Raw genomic sequence first — 26,762 nt, forward strand, 5'->3', positions numbered from 1 at the left:
TTTTTTATTTTCCGAGGCGCGCTGAACGCGTCTTAAGATTGTAGCCTACTTTGAAGCAGGCGGGCTGGGCCAGACTCCAGTGGATTCACACAGAGCGGCCGACCGAGCGAGGGAGAGCAGGGAAGTCCGGCGCACACACGCGGCGTTAATGTCCACAAACAGGACGCTAAAGCGACTCAAAGTGTGAAAAGAGGAGTTGTGGTTTCGGCGCAGCCCCGCTTCTCCTCGGCTTCACCTCTTCCGCTCGCAGAAATCAATGCGGGATAGTGATCCGAGTTGACAAGCCCGCTGCGCTACTGTATATCCTCTCTCCTCCCTCCTCTCCCGCTCCACAAGAACCAGGAAATCGTCGAGGTGTGCTCCTTTATACCGCTAGTGGCTACCCCGTTTACGGGTGTAGATGCGTGGCTCTTTTTTTCGCCCATATTTCTCGTTTGTTTTTTTTTGTTTTTTTTTGTATCCCAGTAGTTTGACTTCCGAAGCCGGAGCTTCAGCTCTGAAGTCAGCCAAACTTCCCTGCGAGGAGAGGAGCTCCACTCTGGCCGAACAATGAGGTGGGTAAAGCGGCTCAAATCCCTTCATCTTCATTGTGTTTCCCGGCTACATTTCGTGTTTCGGCCTCTGGTTTCACAAAGGGCGACTATTAAATCCTGACCCCGTAGTGTCTCCTCGGACTCTGCCTACTAGTTTAATCGCCGCAGCAGTTGTTTCCGACGCATTAAATCGCGTTTCTCCCTCAGAAAACAAGTCGAGCCTGCTGCCTGTTTTGGTCTCGTTTCGGCTAACAGGGACGCACATGACACCGTGGAGCAGGTTTTTGTGACCTTGGCCAGCGAAGAACTTGATAAGAATATGGAGGATTGGTGAAAACTGAGGTTCGTGTGTGTTGTAAGTGTTCAAGTGAGGCTGCCTTTGGGGAAAGTATTCAGAAAGTGTTGGGGTTGTTGAGCAGGTTGGATGACAAAAACATGGCTTTGTACCTGTCTCCAACGCTCCCTGTTGATCCTCGCTTTGCTCCTTTGGCTGCAGCAGTTCGGTGTTATTGTGCTTAAATCAAACCACCATCGTGCAGAAACTCCATTGGTGAACATCAGTATGTTTATAACCAAAGTCAGAGGTCAGGGTAATTCAAAGAGCATGTGAAAGGGATTCAGTGTCTTGCTCAAAGGCACTTCAGCAGGGCGGATTCCTGTCTATAAAGGGGGCTCCATCAGCTGCACAATGACCACTTTGCCACCCTGCTGCCCCCAATGCATCTGCTGTTTGTATCATGTCATGCATTCCACAGCCACGCATTAAACCTATCCCTCGCCTACTATTTTTCTCCCTCTGGGAGTTTTAGGAGTTTGCACCGGGAACAAAAATGCTCTGTGGAAAGCTCATGTCCACAAATTCCACATCCTGTCACGGCCTGTGTGCAGTTGGCAATTACATGCTTTGAAGCCACCGCTTCTCTGGGCTCGCTCCTTTCTTTTCTCTCTCCCCCCCCCCCCCCCCCCTCCTCACTCCTTCACATTTAAACAAAAGTTGTCGTCAAGGAGCAACTTTTGCCATTTGAAAGCTCGACGGATGCACGTTTAATTCTGGGCCGCGAGGTACTGCGGTGCAGGGCCGATAACCTGTGTGACTAGTTCTTTATCTCAAACCCGAGTGCGCTGCCCTTTCTGTAACAATATATCTGAGCTCGGGACATGGGTTGGTCCTGGGTTTGTATTTGTTTTGCACATATTTCTGCATAGGAACTTTGATTACAGCAGGAACAGGAGGCACTTGAGCTGCTTGAAATCCTGCCACAGTCACAGTAATGCTGTAAGCATAGCATGTTAATGAGGAATTAATTAAGTTAATGCAAAAAAATTATTAAGATCACATTGTTAATTTAATTTACACAATACATGGGTAGTTTAATAAGAAATCTAGCTAGCAACACAAAAGAAATAATAGACTTTTTGCCTCTTTGGTACACCTGTAAGTATACATGTGCTGTAAGAGTTACTGTCAGACAACATGTGCACATCACTATGACAACACTCTGTCCCGCCATACATGGTACACAATAAAATTATTACCCATCATATAATAAGATAAGCAGCAAACTGCTTTATTGTGGAATGGCTCACCTGCAACCATAAACCGCTGTGGTGCGGACTGCACCCGCGACCCACGGGGTTAACAAGAAGGAGTCTAACCTTTCCCTCTATGTTCAGGTTCCACCGAAGCAACGTCTCCGAGCAGCCGATGGGTGACATCTGTCTTGATAATCGTAGCTCTTGCTTTATCGGGATACTGCTCCTGCTGGCCCTCCGTCATGGCCAGTTCATGTCATGTCACCTTGTATAATAGGTAAAGGCTGGAATGCAGCTCCACTCATGCTCATTGTCTTCCGTGCCTGTGGTATGTGAATGTTGACACAGAAGTGCAGTCAGTTGGTCAAAAGTTCAGCAATTTGACCCAGTTGAGAAAATGGTTCATTAATGCATTCCAACTTTAAGCTGCCTGTTACGTTTACAGTCAGTAGAAATGTCCTGCTGTCGCACTCGGGCTGCGCTATCTCCACTGACCACCATCACTGCACATAAAGGTGCTCCGAAATGAAAGTAGATACTTCTGTGACATTTGGTGAAGATGCACATGTGCATTTTTGCATGTTAGAATTCCATTGGTCATGTTTACAGACTTCCCTCCCTGTTTGTTTATCTTCCACACTATTGTCACAGCGAACAGAGACTGTGTTTCGAACACTGCATCAGCATTTCAGACTCATCCTTGTGGCTAAGTGGTGCAGGAAGTGCACTCATCTGCAAAGTGATTCACTGTTATTGTCAGAGGTGACTCGCGTCTCCAACTCTGATTCACTGACTGGGTCTCTGTGACTAAAAGACTTGTCCTATCTGACACCGACAGCATGGCCGCCTCAGGCTCAAGAATTAACACGGGTGACGTGAGCGTACACACAGACAGGTGTAATGCATCTGCTTACCACACGCTGTTTGCAATCTAACGAGTTCCCTGTGCTCAGTTTAGAAGCTCCACATGCCTGGAAGCGATGCCAAACTGGGCTCCTCCACTTTCCTCCCTACAGTCTTGCATGAGCTTATTATTGATCAGCCTTAAAAGCAGGGAAATGGCCTCCCCCTCAGTATCCTTTGTGTCTCAGCTCAAGCTTTTTTTTTTCTTCTGCCTTGGCAGTAAATGGAAAGGAATGCAGCTCTAGCAGTGATCTTTTGCAGTTTTGCTGTCACATCTTCTTCCTCCACCAAAGTGTCCAGCTTTTTGACCTCATGTCCCAACAGAGCAGTAGCTGTTATTTAAGGTATTTAGCAATATTAGTGCGTATGCCCATGTAAGGATAACAAGATGAAACTCATCGGCGTTGTGATAACAGCGTGTTCATGCCACAGTGTTGTGTAATGTTCATTACAGTGTGGTTGGTGTGTTGGGATGCTGATTTTTTTCATGTCTTCACTTGTTCCTCTAATTCCCTTGTGCAGTCTTTTTTTTTTCTTTTGAACTCTGACACAAGTGGCAGAATAAAAACAGACTTTTTGTCCTGTTTGGAATCAATGTTACTCCATAAATCTCATTTACATATCCTAATAGTAAGCACAGAAATACTTAACTACCCTATGATCAGTTCAGTTTTCACTTTAATGCTGATATGTTATGGCTAGAGCGATATAAAACTGTTGTTCTGAGCAGACAGACTGTTTTCAGATTCACCCGCGCTGTCTTTTGCAAACTACCCGAATACTTGGGAGACATTCTGTGTACATGAAATTATTGCACTTTTTATTGTGAATGTAGGCAACCTTTTCAAATTTGTTTTTCCACCAAAGCCCTCCTAATATCCACACTTATCCCCTGCGCCCCATGAGCAATAACAATTTGAGGTAATTGGGCTGTGCTTGTGGGAATTCTTATCTATAATGGATTAAGAATAATGGCTTTATTTCATGGATAAAAGACTTGCATGTTGATACGCACTTCAAAAGACTCCTGAGTGCACTGCAGCACAGTTGGTGTGACTAAATGATCACAAAGCCCGTATGCCTCATCATCACTCCACGCTCTCCATTATTGAAATGGTCTCGCCTTGTGAGTTTGTCTCCCACAACACCCAATCACTGCAGCCCCCTCCCCTGAAACAATTTACCCCTCTTGGTCCTCCCACCCCTCATACTCATAAATAGGCCATTATGCCGGCCTGCCTCTTGGATTAGACGCTTTGCTACAGGAGTTGCCCAACATACAAAACCTACTATTGTCTACTTGGTGACAAATCCAGTTTCCTCTGTGGTGGCCGATGCTTTCTTTCTTTAATTGTGCCTGTAGGCTGTTATGTTCCCTCTGTATGCTATTATTTCTTCTATGCTCACTTATTTTAAACTTAACCTTTACCATGGCTAGCTTGTTGGTCATCTGTCACCCATATTAAGTGGTCGTTCACTGATCTCGGTGTGAACCTTTTGTCCCAGTTTGTGGGAGAAGTTGTGTAAATTACTTGCATGGGTATAATGGATACAGTCTTGTCTGCATACATTTTATCAGTATATATATATGTGTGTATATATTCAAATATATATTGTGATCCAGAGCTATAACAGATAAATTATTAATCATTTAGTCGAATAATAAAAGAAAGCAATCAACAACAATTTTGATAAACTATAGCTAAATAATTCAAGTTATTTGTCAGGCAAATGTTTCCAAAAAGGTTCCAGCCTCTCAAATGTGATGATTTGCCACTTTTTGTTGGGTTATCTTTATAAATTGAATATCCAGCACTGTTGCATTGTCGCTGCACAAAACAAGCAATCTGAGGACAACATGGGCTCTGGGTAATTAGGGTGCACATTTTTTTCTTTTTGTGCTCCATAAACTAAGCAATTATTGGATTAGTCTAAATATATAATTGAGAAATAGTTTTAAAAAATGAAAGTAATTCTTGCACCCCAATTGTGATGTACATTTTCCAGAAACTCAAATAAGAAAGCATTCATGGATAAAATAACCAGATGGCACAGAGTCTGCTTTCTGGACGATTCAATAAGTTAAGCCCCTGTCAAATCATGGTCCTTCAGCAAATTTATGTAAATGTTCTGTAAATCCAATATGGCTAAAGTGGTCCTCAGTAGCTGTGTTTCTGTCTAATTGTCAAGTGAATTTGAAGTGAGCTTTTGAAATGTCACAAAAAAGAAAAAAAGAATGCAAATTAGGTGCGTTTCCATAATCTGGTTTGGAGAGAATAAACTAGGCCATGTTGTTGTTAGAAGTTAGTGGTTTAGGCTATGATATGCATGGCTGTAATAACTACAGAAAGAGTAGAGCTTGTAAACCGGGAGCAAAACCAGTTGTTTGCCAACTGCCCAGAAGATGATGAAGACGGAGAAGAAGAAGAAGAAGAAGATGATGAAGAAACCAGTTGTCTTGGCCATATACATCTTCACAAGTGGTTTGACAGGGGGGGAGCCTCTTCTGCTTCTTCTGTTCCAGCTTCTTCTTCTTCTCACTTTATTGGCAGTTCACAACTCCCACTTTTTGTCTGTTTCTTAAAGCCATGCACATTGCAGCCTATACCACCACCTTTTGACCAAACTGAGCTTTGCATAGCCTTTTTCAAATGAATTTTGACAGCAAACATTTAACTCGCATTACTGATCAGCCGTCTCCACTGTTGGCGTCTTCTGGGAAATTCCCACTATGCACAAGGCATGGATGGTAGTAGTAACAGGTATGTGTAGACTAATGAGTTCACACATACTCTTCTGCTTCTTGTGTAAGTGTATTGGTGCTGGGCAAACAGCTGGTTTTGCTTTCAGTTCATGACCTCTTCTTCTTTGACTCTGTTTGTTGCAGCCGTGTCTAATGTAGCCTGTAGCGCCAACTTCTGATTCAGATTTTTTTGGCGGGATTTTCGGTGTTCTCTTTCGCAACATTTCAAAAGTTTGCCTCATATTCGCTTGACAATCAAATGAAACATGGCTAGTGAGGAAATTCATTTATTATATTATGTAGCAAATTTAGCTTTTTCCATCAACCATTGATGGAAACATGGCTACCAACAGCTACAACCAGAGATAGATACCTACCTCTGTCTAAACGTTACAGCAAAATCTGACAGGCAGCAAATTGACTCTAAGTAAATCAGGCCCTAATGCTAGGGTTGTTGCTGATAAATATGGAAAATAATATCTCCTTGGAGACTGACCATTGTGCAGATGAAGCAGAGGGAAAATATCTCAGTGAGTCAGTCTCATTCCGGGTTCCATTGCAGTGCGATGACTGAATGTGGAGTTACATGCAGAATACACTGGCCAGATACAGAACTGCCGTTTTGATTTGCAACATAAACTCAGCATGCAACTGAGGTGTCTGTCCCGCCGGGGTCCTTTTCTGTCCATCGCAGAAGCTGGGATTAGGAGGAGCAGCTATCTAGCAAATAAGTTGATTTGGCAGTTGTGATATCTGTTTGTTGACTTAAACCAACCTGTACAGCTGCCTTGATCACATCAACACTTGTTGCCAGTTTTCTGCCCATTTTTCCGACACCGTTTTTTCACGGATGTAGCAAGGTAGCTAGCCAAAAATGAAGGAAGTTATGTCACCATTTTTAATCCCACCTACACAGCTTTGATTGGACGATTGTGTCTCTCAGATTCTCAGTGGGCACAACATCAGAGGTGTATACAGTATATAAATCGCTAAACAAATCTGAGAGGTCTGTAACCAGGATAAGAATATATGGCCATTTAGATGTCTCTATTTTAGCTTGTACAACTTGTCTCGTGGCAAAGATCTGTCAGGTGTAAGGCACCTCTACAAACCCTGTGGTCCTTTTCCAGTAGCCAAACAGTGGCATCATCCCAGCTGATGGAGAGCCTAACAACGTAGTGAAACCAAAGCTTGTTGTGGGCAGTAATGCAGCCATGATATATTGTATGGTCAGCACTGCTAATGGGTGCAAAGATACATTGGGTTCATCAGGGGTCCACTACTTAATGGAGCGTAATGGATGCCAGTCAGTAGAAAAACTGCTGTATGCCGTCTCAAGCATTCCTATCGTTCAGATCCTCAGATCTTAACTTCACTGATCTGGGATGCTGGTGATTGCTGATACACAAAGGCTGCATTAGATAAAGCAGTGTTGGAGGGAGCCCAGCAGATGATTTGTGGGCAGCAGTTTCCTTACATTATCATTAGGCACCACTTAAACTCTGGGAACGGATGAGGAAAGATAACGTTGCCTCAGGAGAGTTTGACCAGACATGGACTAAGGTAACTAAAGAGAAAGCAACAGTGAGAGGAGGAGAACCTGTTTGGCCTTCTTCTGTTTAAGATTGAGTCATTTTCTGCATGGGCGACATTTTTGGGCATGAATAGTGATGCACTTAATGTTGTTGGCTGTTGCATGAAACTCCCACTCTGTCTGTATGAGCGGCAGTCTGCTCTGTTTGAACAGTACACGTTTAATTTGGGAATTTGAGGTCAATTGGGTAGTCAAGAGGACTATCCTTTTGTCATCAGTGAAATAGTTAATGCTCAATGCTCAGTCATGGGTGAATATTGGCCTGAATGTTACTCGTGCTGTTTTGTTTGTACATAGTTTCAGTCACTAGCAGAATAAACATCAAAATGTGGATTGGCCGGTTTAGATCATCGTCTTTTGCATTGCTTTTTGCTTGGGTAGCACAAAGGTTTAGCTGAGGGTCATACAGCTATCAAGTAAAAGGCCTTGTTTGTCGCTGCCAGCAAAGCTTTCACCAGTAAGATGAAGAAATGAATTGTCAAGGTCTTCAAGAGCACTCAGGCTCTTTATCACAGTTTGTTTTCCATCACATCTTCTGATGCTTGGAGGCTTGTGTTGTGCAGCCTGTCATAGGTGACTGTCAAAACAGGTGCTGGAGTGCAGAGGAGAGGAAGAGGTGCAAGCCGGTCCAATGAGACTGTTAACCAGGTAACCTGGCTATCCGCAAAGTAGACTAGTGTACGCTCAGCGTGTACACACTCATGCCACGGTGTGAAGCAGGAAACATAATTAGGCGTTTCCCTCTTGCTTTTCTCAGCTTTGGCCTCAGAGTTGCAGACGTTTCTTCTCTGGTGCAAAGGGAAGAGTGTACATGTTAGAGCAGCTGAGACAGGGGGAGGGAGGTTTTCTCGCTGGATTGTTCTTCTGCGGAGAAGCGGGACCTGCCTCCTCCTCAGCCCAAGTCGAAGAGGATGTGCTCCAACCTGTAAAAGGAATTGAGCTCAGAGAGGAGGACAGAGGTGAGATGGTTCCAAATATGGGCATTTAGTGTGCCAGACGTGCCCCCCGCCGCCCCCGCCCCCCAACACACACACACACACACACACACACACACACACACACACACACACACACACACACACACACACACACACACACACACAGCCGCCCTGCTCTGCCTCAGAGGCGGGAAGGAATTCACCTCCGCTCTTGAAGTGGTCGCACAACAAAATGAAAGTTCTCTGCCAAACGTCTATTCAGCTTTTCCACAATGCCCGATAAACGATGCCAGGCAGAGGATGAGTCAGCGCTCAAAGAACGCTGAGGGGTTTTCTTGGTTGAGGAGTTTCAGCTGAAAATGTCTGACTCCGCTCAGACAAAGATATTGAAGAGAGGAAGAGCTTAAGAATAGCTGCGATAGCCTGGATGCCTCTTTCTGTAAGGCTGACTCGTGGAGGCAGAAAGCAGTAGCCTGCAGCAAGTGTGTGTCTATTTGTGTGCTTCAGCAGCATGCTAGGACCTGTGTGAGAAGAAACAGGCATGAGGGAAAGGACAAAGAAAGAGGGAGTGAAGTTCAGTGAAGGGTAGTAAGGAGGGGTGCATGGTCTTAACCCCTTAATTTTTTATTTAGCCTTTACTGTAATGAGAAGGACAATATTGGAAAACCATTTGCTTTGACAAAAATCTGTCATCAAACCTCCAAAATGCGTGTACAAAATAACAATTTTCCCCTAAACTACTTCTTAAATTTCCTTTTTTCGCTTATACTTCTTTAAAATGTTGGTGATCTCCTTTCTGTTTCGCTCATGAATGAAATCCTGAAGCAGAATCTTCTGAATGATTTGCGTTTGCATTGAGGTTCCTGTTTCTGCCGGTGTCATCCTCACACCTCTTGTTTGAGGAAAAGAAGCCGCATCAGTGGGAAGTTTGATCTCATGGCTGGGCGTCAGGCTACATATTAACGTTTATGGGGCAGCTGGCTCTAACAGCTCATCAGGAACTGTACTTTGCCGTTTGCGAGCTTATCTCGCACCTACTTTTACCATCACTGATAGTCACTGGTTATTGACGGAGGGACTAACAAGTTCCCCGAGATGTGTGTTGTTGAGAGAGGGGTAGATTTCAGAGTCATGTGGGCCCGGCTCAACATCGCTGACAGCCGTGTACATGGCCCGAGGGTGCTTTGAGGACAGTGTACTGTCAGATGACCAGGCCGGCGTCAACAGGCTATTGTGTGGACTCCCCATGTCCGAGTCAGCATCAGAGGTCAAGTACTTTACCACCATCGTGACCTCAGTCCAGTGTGTGTAATGAGGCAGCACTATAGATAGATAGATAGATAGATAGATAATACACAGAGGAGCATTCACATACTGGCACATGCTGTGTTTTCCCATGTTGCCTCTTTGCAACTAACACTTCCTCTTCTCACATCTGTGTTAATTCATGACTTTCCCATGTGTGTCTCTTGTCAGCGGTCCACTTTCACTCCCTCACACTGAATGACTTCTCACTGTATACTCTTACATATCTGTCTATCTATATCTCTATCTCTATATATCTGTATCTATATCTAAAAGCGGATTACACTCTTCTGAACTCCAGAGGAATTCTCAAATCCAGAGGAAAAAAGAAAGAATGTACTGATTGGACTGAATAATTAATTTTACTTGATTTTTTTTTAAATTTGTATTAAATAGTTTTCAGTTGACTGTAACATTCAGAGAGACAGAGGAATTCACATGTAAATTATTAGTGGAACATATATAAAACATTGTTTTACATAGTATATGAAGTCATTTAAATTGATGCCTTTTTTCCCGTAATATCAGTATTTATCACGTGTGACTGTCATCTGTGAGCTGTTGTCTGTATTTTTATCAGGCTGTGAAGGAGAGGGAGGAACTGGTGTGGTTACGCACACACAGACGTTATCAAGTGACTTATTGTCTGGCTTTAATGTGTCATGTGACTGTAGGGAAAGAAAATAAGTAATGAATCACTGTTTGTCCATCTAAGGTGCAGCACCACCACCTTTAGGTTTATGAACTCCAATATGACACCTTTTTCCCATCTTCATGTTTGCCCGTGAGATGTGTGTGAATCAATTCTCAAAGCTACGTAAAGAAAAAAACAGATTTTTTTTTTCATGTTGATGAGAGACGAGAAGCTTCCCGGATGTTATTGTTGTTCGATTGCACGCGCTTGTAAAATGTCGAGCATGAGTAACACCTTTTTAACCTACCTGGAGGTGTCTGTCTTCTCTGCTGTCTGTTTACTGCAGAGTAAGACAGCTTACTCCTCAAGGCAAGGATAACTCAAAAAGCCTGAACGTCGTTAAAAGAAGACAGGTGGCTGTAGTTGTGCGGGCCTAGAGTATTGTGGGTATAGGCATTATGAACTTCTAGAGGAGAAATGAGCCTCATGGAATAGATGCAGAGACAAAGGGTATTACTCTACTTAATGTTGGACAACACTGTGTAACTTCAGTGTGTCTTGTCTCAGCCTGGGGACTGATGTCTGTCTGTCATGTCTGCCTCTTTGCTTTGGAAAAGCGATGCACAGGGTGAATGTACTCCTGTCCATTTCACTGTACTTTAGGTCTTCTTATCCCTGCACCATATATAAATGTGAACTGCGCTGTTATGTAATATCCCTCTGCGTGAATGCCACCAAGAGGCATCTCCTGACAGATCTTGCGCTTGTTGAAATTATTTGATTCAGAGAGAGGGGTGACGGGAAGGAGAGAAGAGTGGCAGCGGAGCGGTGGGAGGGTCAGGTAAACTTAGGAGGAGAGGAGGAGGGACGAGACAGAGCCACTGGGCCTGACTGTACTTGCCAGCACATTTGGGGAAAAGCTCTGAGAGCACAGCCTTATACAGACATTTCCAAGAGAGCGTGTGCCCCGGCCACGCACTGCAGTCTCCTGTTAACCCCTTCACTGAGCGAGGAACCGCGGAGGCATGAGGAACTCACGCTGCCTGTATTAACGAGTAGAAAAGGACTGGGTTCGGTTTTTAAAGTGTTGTTCTTAGTGTGTGCGCATATCATCCTGCCTGTGACTTCCTGTCCTGAAGTCCTCTGTTGTACTAAGCAAGTCCTTCGCTGGAGGTATTTTAAAGATTGGTGGCTGAAATCCCTCCCCAGCAGCATCAACCTGTGACCTATTTGTGCTTAAGAGAAAACCCTCTTAAGTCAACCGGTCACTTAGTTAGCTTAGTTCCACGGCCGACTTCAGTGTCCTCAGTGGTGAACTGGTGGTCGTTAGCCAAGAGAGGACAGGAATAGATTGTTTATGGCTGCGCCTGTTGTGGTTTATTCCAGTACTAAAACATATTCAAACCCAGCTGTGAGTCCTCTTCACCCTGTTTTACCCAGTGGACCGGGGCAGCACGCTGACACACGTGTTGGCAGGTTGACAGGTGTTGAGCGTGTGTGCGAGTCCTCGGCTTAATGCGCGTGTACCGCACACGCTTTTAGAGTCTCGGTGTCCGTAGTTTTATCAATAATGCATCTGCTCACTCTCGGTCTCACTCCTGAGCCCTCGCTTTCCCTGCCATTAAATATGCATCCACTTCCCAGTCCTATGTCTCTGTCCCCTCCCAGTTCCCATAAGCCCTCTCTGCCCTGCACATCGACGGCATGCTCGATGCAGATGAGATGAGATCAGAGAGCGCTGCAGTGTTTATCCGTCCAACCCGAGGTGCTTTAAACCTGCTGGACATTGAGTGGGCTCAACATTGCCTGAGTGTGACATTCTGCATCTGAAAAATAAACTGGTCATTTGTATTTGGTAGACAAAGTTTGTAATGGTGCATAATCTCAAACATATCCAGCCATTTCTGTATTGCAATTTTTCCTCAGCTGTCAGCTGAGAGATGCAGATATGATGGATCTGCAGTAAGATGAAATTGACCAATGCATCAGCCGGGGCAGTTTTTCACTCTACCTGTATTTAGCATAGGCCGAGTCACCTCTTTATCGGGCAAATAGCAGCATACAGTATCGGGAAATTCAGGTTCTGAAAGAAATTTCAGAAATATCCTTTAATGCTGAGGTCTCGACCTCAGTCAGTTCTGACCCAAAGCTCACCACTACTGTATTTACACATTTTTGCTTATGTTAGAAGCACCATTAACATCTCCACACACTGTCAAAGATTAGATCCCACCTCATCACAGCTCTCTCGACTGATTTATCTGCCCGAAAGTATTTGTCACAAAATGTGCTAAGTTTGACCGCTTACAATGCAGACACAAGAAAAACTAGAAACTAAGAGGCAGAAAAATAACTACAGGAAATTTAATTTAAGTGCCAAACATCTGCAAAAACCTCTATGATACAGGTTGCCAAAAAGCACAGAGGAGACTTAAGATACTTTATAAAAAACAGACTAACATTCACTGTGGGCACAATTATTTTAAGACGTGCACCAAATAACACAATAACAGGAAAGCGTTTTGAAGTTTATGTAATACACTTTTCTGTGATTGACAGCAAATCCAAAGCTATCTGACGTTTTGTGAAATCGTAAACTACTCCCATGTGTAATTTACCGTTTCCATCAGGAGTACTCGAGCGGTTTAAAGGGATATTTGTAGGCCTAAACATTTAAGTAGTTCCAGGTTGGAGAAAAGCGAGCATCCCAAACACTTAATCATTCATCTAATCCTAAATCTTTGCTCATTACTCTCCCTTTTCTTTTCATTTGGCTCTCATACTGTCGCTGTGAAGCAGAAATATATTTTCCAGTTAATATGGACTGAATTTCAATGTTATCTACTTGTGGGAAAATATAGGATAAGGCCTGTGTGTGTTTGTGTGAGTGTGTGGACACTGATTGTTCAGGCTCAGGCTGTCCTTATTAGGCAGTGCTGGCAACAGGAAGTGGGATGTGGCTTTGGTGCTGTGTCACGGGAAGTAGCAGATTGTATCATGGGCAGGACAGATGGAGGGAGAGGGGGTGAGGTGGAAGGGATGGATTAGGGGACTGTGGGGAGAGCATGGGGTGCAAGTAAGGAGAGGAGGGGGAGGAATGGTAAAAAACTGGAATTGACAGTCAGCCGCCTTTGTTTCTCTTTGTGTTCCCCTCCACCTTCTGTACTCACTGTTATTCTTCTGTACTCGCTCCAGTTTGTTTATACCTCATACCTGTGTGAGGTATTTGTATGGGCAATACTTGCTGTGGTGTAAAATTGTGGTTTCCTACAATGAACAATTTGTTTATCTTTGGATCTTACTGTCTGAAATGCAGACACACATACACACAGTCTGCAGCCTCTAACACTGCTGCCTAAACTGTGGGCATTGCTGGCTGCGTTGCAGCTTATGTGCATTCTGCATGCATGGAACTATAAATAAATGTTTTGTCACTGGCCACAGCACATGTTTTCTCACCGAGCGTGCTGAGGTTGATGCAGAGCAGGTGGAAGATTCCAGAACCTCGTCTATTTGGCGGAGCTCGGCACAACTTCCTGTCTTTGTCACCCTCCATTGTTGTCTCGCCTCCCATCTTGTTCGGCATCAAACTAATCTCTTTTTCTCCTCTCAAATCAACACTTTGCTGCATTCCTTCTCCTAGTCTTTCACTTCATATTGTTTTGGCATACGTAAAAGAGGTGGGAAGTATCCTCTTTTCTTTGCACAGATGCTAAACGCCTCAATCGCATGGTCATGATTAGAGCTGCAGTGATTAGCTGATTAATTAATCAGCTATTTCGATCATGGACTAATCCACTGTGAGGATTTGTTGTTTCTCTGTTTTATGTCATTGTAAATCGAATATCTTTGGGTTTTAGACTGCTGGTTACATGGTCTTCCTGTATCCGATAGTTAGTTGTTGTTTTTTTTTAACCTGGAAATTCTGTTGCAGTCTGACATATTTACATGTCCCTCTAAGCAAACTTTGAGCTTAGAGGGAATTAAATTTCCTCACATCCTTCATATGCTTTTTTGAATTCGTATTTCTAATGTGTAGGCAAAACAAGCCTACATTTGTTTCATTGTTGCTTCACTCTGATAAAGGGCTCACTCAGATTGAATGCCATAGCCATCCCTGACCACCATAGAGAGAGATCGGACATGGCCAAACAAGCAAAAGTCCTTTCTGAAACCAAGCAGCTCTAATGACAGTGACGACGATGAGTCCCAGATACAGTCTGAAGTCACGATGAGGAGGCCGCTGATGCCGTGGCTCCAGCCGAAAAAGAAACAGAAATGTAGACCGTTCAGGCCTGCATGGAAAGGCAAATTCCTCTGGCTCGGGCGCAACATTGTAGATGGGGAAGAAAAAATGTTTAGCTCACACAGCGAGACTCGGAGAGGAAGAATGGATTCACCAGAGGAGCAACGAACATGAGAACCTCAGCTCTCACTGAGCAAACTCCATGATGTCATCCTTTATATAGCCTGCCTATAGGTTGTTACTAGGCTCAGTATACACAGATAATATTTGTCTGGGATTTTAAAATCCTGGACACATGGAGTGGTCTGACTCCGGCTGGTTAGACCAGAGGATGTTTGACGGCTGCTCTGGGAAAATGAGATGGACATTTTTCACCGTTTTCTGACATTTTTGTAATCAAGAAAACGGTCTGCAGATTAATCAAAAATGAAAACAGTTGTTAGCTGCAGCCCTTATGTCATTTATGATTGCTAAAGCAGATCCTGCTTTTTAATCAATCCAGGGTGTGGTGTAGTTGTTTGTCCGACAGCTTGACAGACACAGTATGAAATTCAGAGACTCCACCATCAACAACACTGGATGTATAAGCATATTGTACTGTATGATCCATCAGCTGTATGTTGGTATCATAGCATACTTTCAAAAACACTGTATTGTGACTCTTATCTCTTAACATGGTTTATTTATAGTGGAGACTACTGAGTGTTTTTGGTCTGTTGGTCCATCCGGTGTCTCCAGTTCCTCTTCACCTCCCCTTGTGTTGGCTTTTTTCCTTCCAGCTGCAGTCTACACTACATACCATAATCGAGTAGCATTTCAAAATGGTAAAAGAAAACTATATTAAATTGTGGTTAAACAGAAGACAAAATATGAGATTTTGCATTATATTAATTAGCCTGTGATTAATTTGGCATTTGTCAGTAGATATTGTAGAAATTGACAGCGAAGTGGTTTGTTTCAGCTCTATTTTATACTCGTTCATAAGTGTAAGATTATGAGATTCACCAAAACTGAAGTTCAAGCATGTAACTTGTCACCTCTCAAAATACAAAAGAAATATGAGTCTCAGCATCTTTTAGACATAGCCATGAAGAGCTGTTAAACCTCTACAGATCCTCTGGGCTGTCACCAGAAAAAATGAATTATGTGTTTGTGGTAGCGACGGCAATGATCCTTGATCATCTTATCGGCTGAGTGTGCAATCACTGCCACAAACCTCTGTGGTCTTTTTTGCTGTCTTGCAGTTGTTACTACTTTCTCCTCTAAGGTACAGGCTTTGCACTTCTTTTGTGTGTTGTGTCGAGCAAAGGAAATGATGCACCTCTCAAAGCCTAATACATTTAATAAGATTAATCCCATATTGTTGTAGCCTTAAATGTGATGCTTGGCTGCCATTACCGATTTTGAAAGAATGACGAATCAGATCTCCAATTTCCTGACTGCATCCTGAGTGAGATTTAGTTTTTAACAATTCAGTCGTGGCCTTCATGCTTCCAAAACTCCCAACTGATTTATGTCTTTCTGTCTTGACCTCTTGTCTTACAGTGAGTCGAGTATTTGCCAGGCTCGGGCCACTGTGATGATCTATGACGATGGCAATAAGAAGTGGCTGCCGGCGGGCGCTGGACCCCAGTCCTTCAGCAGAGTCCAGATCTATCATAACCCCGCCAACAACGCCTTCAGGATAGTGGGACGCAAGATGCAGACGGACCAGCAGGTACATCTATCAGCTTTTGGGCTCGCTGTGTGTCTGACTTTTTGTGTTTGGTGCGTGCGTGCTTGCCGCGTGTGTGTGACTTTGCCTCTGGAAATGTGGGTGTATGTAGTTTTGTGTGTTTGTGTGAGTAGCTCATTCATCTGTGTTTGTCATGTGGCCTTGTGGGTGTCTGTGGTCTCCTGTAGGTACCTAAGGGTGTATGAGTAAGCAAGTGTGAGACAGTCTATCTTTGTATTTGCCCATTCATTCACATTTTCTATCTGATACTGCACACTAGGCTGGAAGATTGTATGGAGAATATTTACTGTATGTTCTATGATCATTTTATTGGCTACAATAGCATTATTGTCAATCGATTTTAATTGCTTTTTTAAGTGCGTTCATTTTGTCAGTTGCATACTTTGATGCATATATGACAGCTGGCTCCAGTACTACAAAAAAAACTGGTGACCTACTGAACTCTTCCGCCAGAGCCCACTGTTTCAGCAGAGGGAAGAATACATCACTTTTCCCGGTTCGGTTTATTTTATTCCATTTGATCGTAAATCTTAATGTTCAGAGAGCGCGAGGGGCTAGGCCGCTCGATTTACAGCCGAAATTTCTCAACTTGACAGGACGCTGTTGTTCACATTGTTTATCTTGTCAGCTGGGTTCAGTGGAATGAGAGAACATGTACAGTTCTGCATGTGCTCGAGAGGAAGCTGGAAAACGATACCAAGCTCACAGATGAGTTTTAGTTTGATTGCAAACAACTGGCTGTGATGATTTCAAGTGCTGGTCATTTGTAACTTTGCAGCACTCGGCAGCCATTTACCTAAAACCAGTCTTCATATAATTCTGCCTTGTACTAATTTACCTCTCTTATTGCTTAAATGTTACGAAGATCATGAATCAGCCATGGTTTTAGCGTGCACACACAAGTTACGGGTTGTGTTTTGTCCAAGCGTTTTTACAGTTATTGCTCAACCCTTTATGTGGACTTGCAGGGAAGCTGTATTACCACACTCAGACCTAAACATGATTGTTCTGTTCTTCAAACCTGAGAAGCCACCAGCACGCTGCATAAGGAGAGCAAAGATGGCTTCCTTGTTGTTATCACCAGATTATGACTGACCAGATACCATCAGATAAAGGTGGTCAGATTCCAAGTTTAAAAGCTGGGTAAACTGAGTTTGGGTGGGTCTATTCTTGACTATGCCCTGCTCTCCCTGCTGCCTCAGTGCCTCTCTCCTTCTTTAAACATTCAGGACTCTAAAGTGTTCCCCAGAGACCGGTCTTAAAGTGGATGGTGTTTCCTGTGAGATAGTTAGCCTGTTCAACCATTTCCTGCGACAATTTAGGGAGAAGCCTGATACCCAAAAAGGACTCTATATTTGTGTCGGATGGAGACGTGCAGCTCGGTTTAGGATGGTGGTGGATGAGATCATGGAGGAGCTAATGAGAGAATACAGGGTGGCTGTATTTTCTCTCTGCTTCCCTGTTCTCTCTCTCTCTGGCTGTCTGCATACAGAGTAACTTTTTGTTGTTTTCACGCTTGTCTTTTCAATTAGTTTTATGCATCCCAGCCTGATTGTACGATTAAAATGCTTTGAAAACTCAAGAGGAACCGTGGTATTACGGTTCTCTGCAGGCTTTCAGGCTGTTTGAACATTCTCCTTTTGCTTAAAAAAAAATTACAAAAGCGCACCCTTTTATCCCGATTTTTAATGTGTTCCTGGTCACATCCTCAGTCTGTCTCACCTGCCTTTCTTGCCTTTCGACAGGATTGTGGAGAGTTCAGGAATGCCGCTGTCTGCAGTGGCAGCTGAACTTGCTCCCCTCTCTTTTCACTGCACGTTGCCCGCTGTGATATTCACCCTGACAGGGTCTCCTCTCCTCTCTGCTCTGTGGAATCCAGAGGCTGTTAAACAAATAGTGAAATGGCGCGTCAGCACATTCAGGCAGCGCTCAAACCCAGAACATTTTTTTTCCCGCCTGGGTCGTAGGCTTCACGCCACCTGCTGGGTGGAAAATAAACCAGGATAATCCAACAAAAATAAAACAGACACTGTAATTTTAAGCATTTTAAGCAATTTTAGGGCATGTGGGTTTTAGGGTTTTTTTAATAGTTTTTCCAAGTTTCTTCTGAGGGAACCAACTCCCAAAGCTTTTTCTCATCCTTTTACCTGTTTTGGGTCTTTACTTTAAACTTCTGATGAGCAGGTTTGGATTCGGGTTTAAGTTTTCAAACCAGAGCTATAGAACTGTCACCATTTGATTGAACATAAACAAAAAGCCACAAAAGTACTAATTTTGCACTCCATCTCTACCAAAAGGGTCCTTGAACTGATCATCTGTTCCCTTTCTTTACCAGGTGGTTATAAACTGTCCAATCGTGAGAGGCCTCAAGTATAACCAGGCCACACCCAATTTCCATCAGTGGCGGGATGCCAGGCAGGTGTGGGGACTCAACTTTGGCAGCAAGGAGGATGCTGCTCTGTTCGCCAACGGCATGACCCATGCTCTGGATGTGCTCAACACCATAGCAGATGCAGGTAAATTAGTTCTCACTACATTCTACTTTATGGATTTTCCTGTTTGCTTTCCACTGATTGGGCCTCATTCATGAAATGCTGTCTGCAGATTTGATCATCTATGTGCAATACACCTGACAGTGATGCCTGCGATCTTCCCCAGTGCTGGCAGCTCTCTCTCTCTCTCCAGACTACATTTAGCACAGCATGTCTGAGTTTTTAGGCCCCCTCTGCTGATCCACATCTGTAGTTTGGTACCTGTCATGCTACTCCCATATTGTGCCCTAATAAGGCTGATGGATGTTTTTCTGATTCCTAGTTTTAACATTTATTTTTTGAAGATACGTTTCTCACACTGCTTTACTGCCCTAATGAATGGTTATTCAGGCATTATGACCGATTTCCTGCTAAGTGCAGCCAATATAGGAGTGAAGACTGAAGGCTTTTCACTAAACAAGTTAGTCGGCTGAAAAAATAAGAACCTGATGCAATAGCAAGGTTCAGCCTGTTGTGTCTGTGCAAGGAAGGTGCTTTGTTTTGTGCTAAGTAACATCAGGTATTTTATCCAGTCTCCCTAAGCTGATCTGGCTTGTAAATGTGCTAGCTTGCAGTTTGCATCCTCCTTCATTAGCTAACCTTCTATATCTTGTACTATTGAACCATGAACAAAATTTAAAAAACTGTACTGTAAGAGCTGTGATACAGTGTGGCAATCCTAGTGCAATTATAGACAATAAAATGCCCTAAAGGACCAATCCTTGATTGATGCACACACCACCCTTTTCAGTCCCTGTGGCTGTCTACACAGCCCTCAGACTTTGTGCACTCAACTGCATGGGTATAAAAGGTGTGTACACCAATAAAAGCACATAAACAGTTTGATTCAAATAATATCACAAGAACAAAAGTCATGAATTGCTCAAAAGCTGTTAAACCCATTCACAGCGATGTCTTATACCCTGTTCCACAATGTTTTTCAAATCTATTAATGTTTTTTGTGTTGTGTTTGGGCAGGCTATGCAACCCTCCCCCGCCCAGTGTCAAATGGACCTTCTCCAGAAGAGCTTGAACAACAGAGGAGGTACTTCCAGACTTCCTAAATTAAACCCACCTTTATTTTATTTGTCACTTTTTATTGTGAATTCCATTTGATGGCCTCTGGACATGATTCAGCAAAAATGTAGATAACCCTGACAGCATTGCCAGGCTTCTTCTGGGTCTGCAGCCTGTTTTCAGCACCAGAGATACACAGTGTTCTCAATATTTGTTTAAAGAGTAGATTTTCTTTATAAGCAAGTTTTTTAGCATTTAGGCAAGTTGGCTGCTGTGTGAGGTCCATGTGAAGTTTTTGTTGCTAACAGAAGCACACCATCCTCCGGGTTTAGTTGCATAACAATCAATAGCAGTTCAAGCCGTCTTGGCTTTGTGGTAGCCCTGTTGGCAAGGGTTTGCACACACGCATATGTAGAGGATTTGATGGCATTAGCCTGACAGTGCTAAACCCTCCGTCAGCCCCTGTAGGTTAAAGGTTAAAAATACAGCAAGGCGGACTCCTTTCGCATCAACCCCACCTTCTCTCCGTCTATCTGTTTCTACAGCGAGACCCCTTGTGGTGACACCATGCACGCCCGCATAGACTAGGCATTAACCTTTTAATCTTATTTAGACTAAAAGGTAATATGGTGCACAGTTGGGGAGGCTTTGTGATTGGCTACAGGGACTGTCTGTCAAGCTGCTAGCAGCCTCAGTGGCTGGTGGTGTACTGTGGCTTAGGGCACCTTTAAAATCTTTGAAATCCAGCATATACAGGTGTTGTTGCGTATTATTTACATGAATACTTTTAAATCTGATGAACATAGATTCACAATATGCAAAGGATGAAATGGTTCTTAAATAAAATATGAAAAAACAAACAAACAAACATGGACATCATCTCCCCTCCTCCTTTCCTGGGCACTCTGCCTAAGTCAATCAGCTGTGCTTTAAATCACAGCAACCCTCTCTTTGTGTGCATGATGATGTGTGGACCTGAGTATTTCTGAGTGCTTGTATGTGTACATTGTGTGTGTGCTGTTCTGCATACAGCTGTTGTGAGCGGCAGATGTGTCGGGGGATAGGGGAGGGAGTGGTAGTGAACCGAGGTAGCTCGAATTAGGCCACCGTGTCCAGCTGTGGACTTTTGAGTGGCAAGCTAATCAGAAGCTATATAAATCCACCTCTCATCCTTTTACCAAAGTCGCTATATTGAATACAAATCCTTATTATAGCTCTCTATGCCACTGCCAAATACTATAATTAGATGGAGTTGCTTGTTAACAATGGCTGTTACATAAATAATAAAATAATTTGCCAGACAATTGCATATTAACGTAGGATGGCTGAATGCTGGCAGTACCCCTCATGCCCCTTTGCTTACTGGCTCCCTGTTTTATCTAATGACTAATCTGTCTAATCACAACAGCCAAATAAAGTATAATAATTTCGAGCGTCATTTGTCTGTCCTGTCCATCCACTGATTTTATTTTGAGCCTGTTTACGTGTATTTGTCGCTGACAGATGTGTTTGTTTGTATGTAGGTTGGAGCAGCAGAGGTTGGAACAGCAGGAACGGGAGCGACAGGAGAGAGAAAGACAGGAGCGGGAGCGGCAGGAAAGAGAGAGACTGGATAGAGAACGACAAGCTGCTGCAGGTCAGGAAACACCTGGGCTGGTCAGCATAACTCAGCTACAGTACAGCCCAGTCTTAAGAGTTTCTCATATTTCAGTCCTTTTCTTTGTCTTTTGTCTTAAGTGAACACAGTATTTGTTAAGGACCCCACACACTACGATACTCGTGATCTTACAGGCTCTTTGCATACTGTGCAAGAGAGGTCCAATAAAAAGTTTACTGTATGATACCAATTTTAAATCAAGTCAGCCTAACAATTCATGGTGCTGATTCCTGACACAACTAGAATTTTGACACTGGCCATCCTGTGGCACCAAACCTCTGAATTAGCTGTTTTGCGTCATGATTTAGGATCACTGTTTTGGATCATAGACCAACGATTTCCACCTTTCTTAAAAGATTGTCAAATGTCTGGGACCCTTACTTCTCCCTCGGTTATATGACAGTGCACCTGTGTCACCTGTGGCACGTTGTTATTGCTGAATAGTTTGGGAATGGTTACCGATGGTCCCTCTCCGTTTTTTAGTCTCTATTCCTCCAGCTCCACCTTTGGCCCCTGGAGGCCCCGCTCCTCCACCGGCCCCTCCTCCACCCCCTGGCCCTCCTCCGGCTGCTGGTATCCCTCCCCCGCCGGGACCACCTCCCTCGGGACCACCTTCCTCAGGACCTCCGCCGGCCCCGCCTCTGCCCCCTGCAGGAGGAGGAGGAGGTGGTGGAATAGGAGGTGGAGGCTTGGCAGCTGCTCTAGCAGGAGCTAAACTCCGCAAAGTATCCAAGGTGACTACATAACAAAGCTTGGATTTTGATAGTACTGTTACTTTGTTGCTGCTCTTGAAGTAAACTTGTATGTAGTTGAATCCATTATGTGCTTTCTGATTAAACATGTGGAATTCTGCTACTGTAATGATGTAATGCTCCCGCTTGCATAGTGATGAAACTTGCACCCATCAAGGTTTATGGAGTCGTCATGCCTGCACAATGGCCACTGAACTCCTCTGTGTTTTGTTATTTGCTGCCCTCAGCAGGAGGACGGCGCCCCTGCAGCTCCAATCGGCAGAACTGACTCCAGCCGCAGCAGCAACTCCTCTATTGGAGGAGGAGGGGGAGGTGACCTGATGGGTGAAATGAGTGCCATCTTGGCGCGAAGGTGGGTGACATCACATGTTTGAATTCGGTTGAAATACACAGTGCCCAGACTCAATTAAACAATTAGGCTTCATGTGTTTCTGCTGTTATATAAGGTACTTTTGATCTTCATTTATGCCCTTCCTCCTCTGAATATTGAGCTTGAGTGTTTAAAATGCAGTTTTACTTGTGTAACTGTAACTATTGTGTAAAATTCCAAGTCTATTTAACTGTAGCTGACTCTTTATTAACTTGAAGTGGTTCCTCCTTACATCAGGCGAAAAGCTGCAGACACTGGAGAGAAGCCACCTGTGAAGACACAAGATAATGTAAGGGTCCTTTGCAAGGCTTTTTCGTCACGTTGTTTTCAGTGCTGCAAAGAACGCATAACATATCCGTTTTTATATGTGGCGTGACACAGTAGATGAGGGATATTTCCGTTATGGAATAAAGTAGAAATGGGTTGAGGATGACTCACTCTCAACAGGTCTCTGTCTTTTCTATACAGGATGATTCAGAGCCTCAAGGTCAAAGCGGTGAGAACTGAACATTTTTATCTGTAGCACGCCACCTACATTCATTCTGATATTATAATTATAATTTTTACATAATGCAGGAAGGAATATTAACCTCTCGTGTTTTTATACATTCTCCTTCTCAGACACCATGAAAAGACCTTGGGAGAAATCTACTATGACCAGGTAATGCAGCATTCAGTCAGCAAATCTGACCCCCCCTCCCCCCACCAGTGTTTGACGCCTGATGTTTGAACTCGCCCTCAGAGTAGTTCTCCATCAGTGTGAATGTGGTTGCGTGAACATGTGTCCTTTTGCGTGTGAATGTCTTCCATTTCCATTCTAAGAGGAGGGTGTGTGTGTCTCACTAACAGGAATAACACCATCACCAAGAGCATGGACTCCACTTCCTCATTGTCTCACGGTTCCAGGTATACATGCTGTCCCGTTCACTCATGACCTCAGCCCCCTTTGCTTCTCTTTTCTCTTCAGGTTAGCGCAGCATCGCTGCAGCTTCATACTGGGTTAGCATATTTTACAGTTGATAGCACCATCTAATGGATCAGAGAATGGCATACACCCAAGGGACTTGTAGATGTAACAGCTGAGTGTGCTACCTCTGAAAACTGTATAATGAGATAGAGGCTTGATACTGTGATTAATACTTTTTTTTTTCCCACTTCTGAGTGCTGGGGTCTATGCTGTCCTCTTGTGGTAAACTTTACCATGTTCTTTTATTTTTACAGCTGATTGTGTAGCTTGTCCGTATATTGTTGTCGAGACATTTTTATACAGTTGTTAAAGGGTGGATAAATTCCAACCAGTGCATAAATGTATGCAAAATGAACTTATATCTCATTGCATCTCTGGGTGTACATTTCCATTCACTATTCCTTCATCCCTCTGTTGCTATAGTGATGTGCTGGACAGTTGGCCTGTCAATGCAGTGCCATGGACCCTCTTGGCTTTGTGTGAAACACAAACATAAACTGCGTGCGTTTGTCTGTTTCTTGTCCTCTTACAGGGCGAAGCCTGCTGGCAACAGCAACGATACAGGTGGAATGGATGACTCAGATTTAGAGAAAATGAAACAGGTGAATTTCTCATTAGCTTGGCCTCCTCCAGTACGCTAATTCTGTTAGCGTTATGAACAGCCCAGATCAAAAAAAAAAGACGCTGTGGAAAACATAAATAAAACAGGAATGTGATAATTTGGTAATCCATTTTGACATATACTCAATTGGAAACAGTACAAAGATCATGTATTTAATATTTTACTGCATCAACTTCATTGACTTTTGTAAATTATTCTGAAGCCAGAAACATGTTTCAAACAAGTTGGGACAGGAGCAACAACAGACTGCTCCAAAAGCTCCTGTTTGGATCATTCCACAGGTAAACAGGTTGATTGGTAACAGGTGATAGTATTATGATTGGGTATGAAAGGAGCATCCTGGAAAGGTTCAGTCGTTCACAAGCGAGAATGAAGCGAGGTTCACCACTTTGTGAACACGATTGTATAAAAGATGTTACTGCATGGGCTCAGGAACACTTTGTAAAACCAGTAAACACAGTTTGTTTGCAAATGATTGCATTTGTTTTTATGTATTTATTTACAAAGTGCACAAAGAGTTAAATCACTGTCACCATGACCGACAGTCTGTTTGTCAATCACTGTTTTGCAGGAGATCCTGGAAGAGGTGCGGAAAGAACTACAAAAAGTCAAGGAGGAAATTATTGGAGGTGAGATTACTTTTATTCTTTATAAATGTTAGAACATTTAATTTTGCTTCAGTACACAGAATGTAATGCACAGTTTCTCTTTCCCCTTTCACAGCCTTTATTCAGGAGCTGCAAAAGAGAAGCACATAGTTCTGCTGCGTGTCAGGTGTAACAGAGGGATGTGATGGATGTGGTTGAGGCCTCGTTAGGACCTCTCCTCCACTGCGCCCTCCCGTGTAGCCCAGGGATTTCTCTTTTTTTTTTTTTTTCTTTTTTTTTTTCCTCCAACACATTTTCTCTTTTCTTTCTGACACAAACACATGTGAGCATACTTGCTTATGTGTACATCATGCATATTCACTTCATGTAAATGGTAACCCAGGGAACCTCCTCACGTCGCCATCCGGCACTTTTGATGATCACTTACTAATATTGCGCCAGTGATCCCATCTATCCCATCTCTCCCCTGCTCATTCACCCCGTCTCCTTGTGTGTCCTCCATGTGTTCTGTTCATTTGAACCAATTCAGAGCACATAGCTACAGCCACAGTGGCCCTCCCAATTCGTCATCACGTAAACTCATCATAACCCTCTTTTCTGCAGATATCCTGCTACTTGTGTCTTCTCCCTTCTGCTATCAGACACACCATTTACTGATAGAGCAGTCTTCAGTATTCAGGGACAATATATTAGTCACATTTTTACTGTAAAAACAAGATGCTGGCATGCTGGGATCCTTTTTTCTCTTTTTCTCAGTTGACAAATGTTCAACCTCAAACACTGCGATAGTTCAGTTCAGACATCTGCTCGTAGGTAATTGTCTCGAATGGTAGTTGGAGGTGGAAAAGCAACAGTAATCGAGGATGGATCAGAGACCCAAACTCCCTGACTACTGCAATGTCTCTCCATCAAGTGGACTTTGAGCTCCTGGTAACGGCTAAGAACTGAAACAGCACAACACAAGCTTTCACTGCTGCCAGATAGAGAAGTTGGAGGAAGAGGAGACAAGCAAAGGGAATCTGATGGACAACCTGAGTGCTGTGAAAGGGGAGTGTGTTTAGTAGTAGTTTTATGATGTGTGAGAAATGTATTCTCTTTGCATTGCACTTGTTCAAGAGGAAGTGTGTCTGTGTGCCACACTGCCTTGACAGACTATTCCCTCTCACTCATAAATGAGGTATTTGTTGGCCAGCACAGTGGTCCTACACTGCGCTTCCGCTAGTTATTTTCTTCCATTCTAGCTATGTTTTCTAACTTTGAAACATGAAAATGGCCATGATGAGGTCAATTAATTTGGCCATGACCAACTGCCTTGAGAATAAATATATAAATATATATATATAAGGAAAATATATATTTGTTTTGAGGGAAAATGTTAGCAAAAATGAAATGGTGTTTCTATTTTAATTGAAATGACTGGTGAATGGGGATTTTGTTTTCCTTTTTTTTTCAATGATTGTTTTCATATGAAATGTTATTTTGGGTTTACTGTTTCTTTTTTCTAATAGAGTCTAGGCTTTTTACACTGAAATATTAAGAAAACAGCTTAGAGACACTGGATTAGAAATGCCTTTATAGTCGAATACAGCTGCTTCTTGAAATGCATTACTTTGTCTTGAGTCATCTTTTGCATCCTGTCCTAAGATTTCTTTGATTTCAGACTAATGAAATTTGATCAATTATGGAGCTGTATTGCACCAACTTTCTTACACTGAAATCCAAACTCATCTGTTAAATAGAAACATTTGAATGAAAGCCTGGCTTAGAAATGTTGTGAAACAGAAAAAATAAAGAAAATGAAAACAAAAATATTTAACTTCAGAGATCTTTGCACCATCAGACGAAGTTTTTCAGCTGTGGTGTTCATGACTGCATTGTTGCTTCCAGACAATGAAGATGTGCAGACAGACAATCTGCACTATGTAGTTAGAAGTTAGACATTTTAATGGTACAGTTTTACTACATTTGTTTGCTTGTATGTGTTTTCTAAACTAATATTTTAAGTAATGGGACTAAAACTTAAAAAAAATATGTTGTCATTGATTTTAAAAAAAAACATTTTGTCACGGAACTG

The 26,762-nt window shown here is 43.1% G+C and overlaps 1 protein-coding gene across 1 annotated transcript; it reads left to right on the top strand.

Annotated features, from left to right (window-relative positions):
• Positions 1-75: 75 nt before the first annotated feature.
• Positions 76-26,497, top strand: vaspb (vasodilator stimulated phosphoprotein b). The gene is made up of 14 exons (XM_041941442.1): positions 76-554; positions 15,975-16,146; positions 18,500-18,680; positions 19,674-19,740; positions 21,236-21,348; positions 21,853-22,103; positions 22,349-22,473; positions 22,729-22,780; positions 22,960-22,987; positions 23,113-23,152; positions 23,341-23,397; positions 23,991-24,060; positions 24,652-24,709; positions 24,804-26,497. The coding sequence occupies exons 1-14, from the start codon at positions 550-552 to the stop codon at positions 24,836-24,838; spliced, it is 1,254 nt and encodes a 417-aa protein (XP_041797376.1). The 5' UTR covers positions 76-549; the 3' UTR covers positions 24,839-26,497.
• The last annotated feature ends 265 nt before the right edge of the window (positions 26,498-26,762 follow it).

Source organism: Chelmon rostratus, chromosome 7, assembly GCF_017976325.1.
Source record: "Chelmon rostratus isolate fCheRos1 chromosome 7, fCheRos1.pri, whole genome shotgun sequence".
Taxonomy (NCBI): domain Eukaryota; kingdom Metazoa; phylum Chordata; class Actinopteri; order Chaetodontiformes; family Chaetodontidae; genus Chelmon; species Chelmon rostratus.

Excerpts from the sequence above, each read along its gene's own strand:
- vaspb (XM_041941442.1), top strand. Across the intron at positions 22,104-22,348 it reads AACTCCGCAAAGTATCCAAG|CAGGAGGACGGCGCCCCTGC; the intron begins GTGACTACATAA and ends TGCTGCCCTCAG. Across the intron at positions 22,474-22,728 it reads AGTGCCATCTTGGCGCGAAG|GCGAAAAGCTGCAGACACTG; the intron begins GTGGGTGACATC and ends TCCTTACATCAG.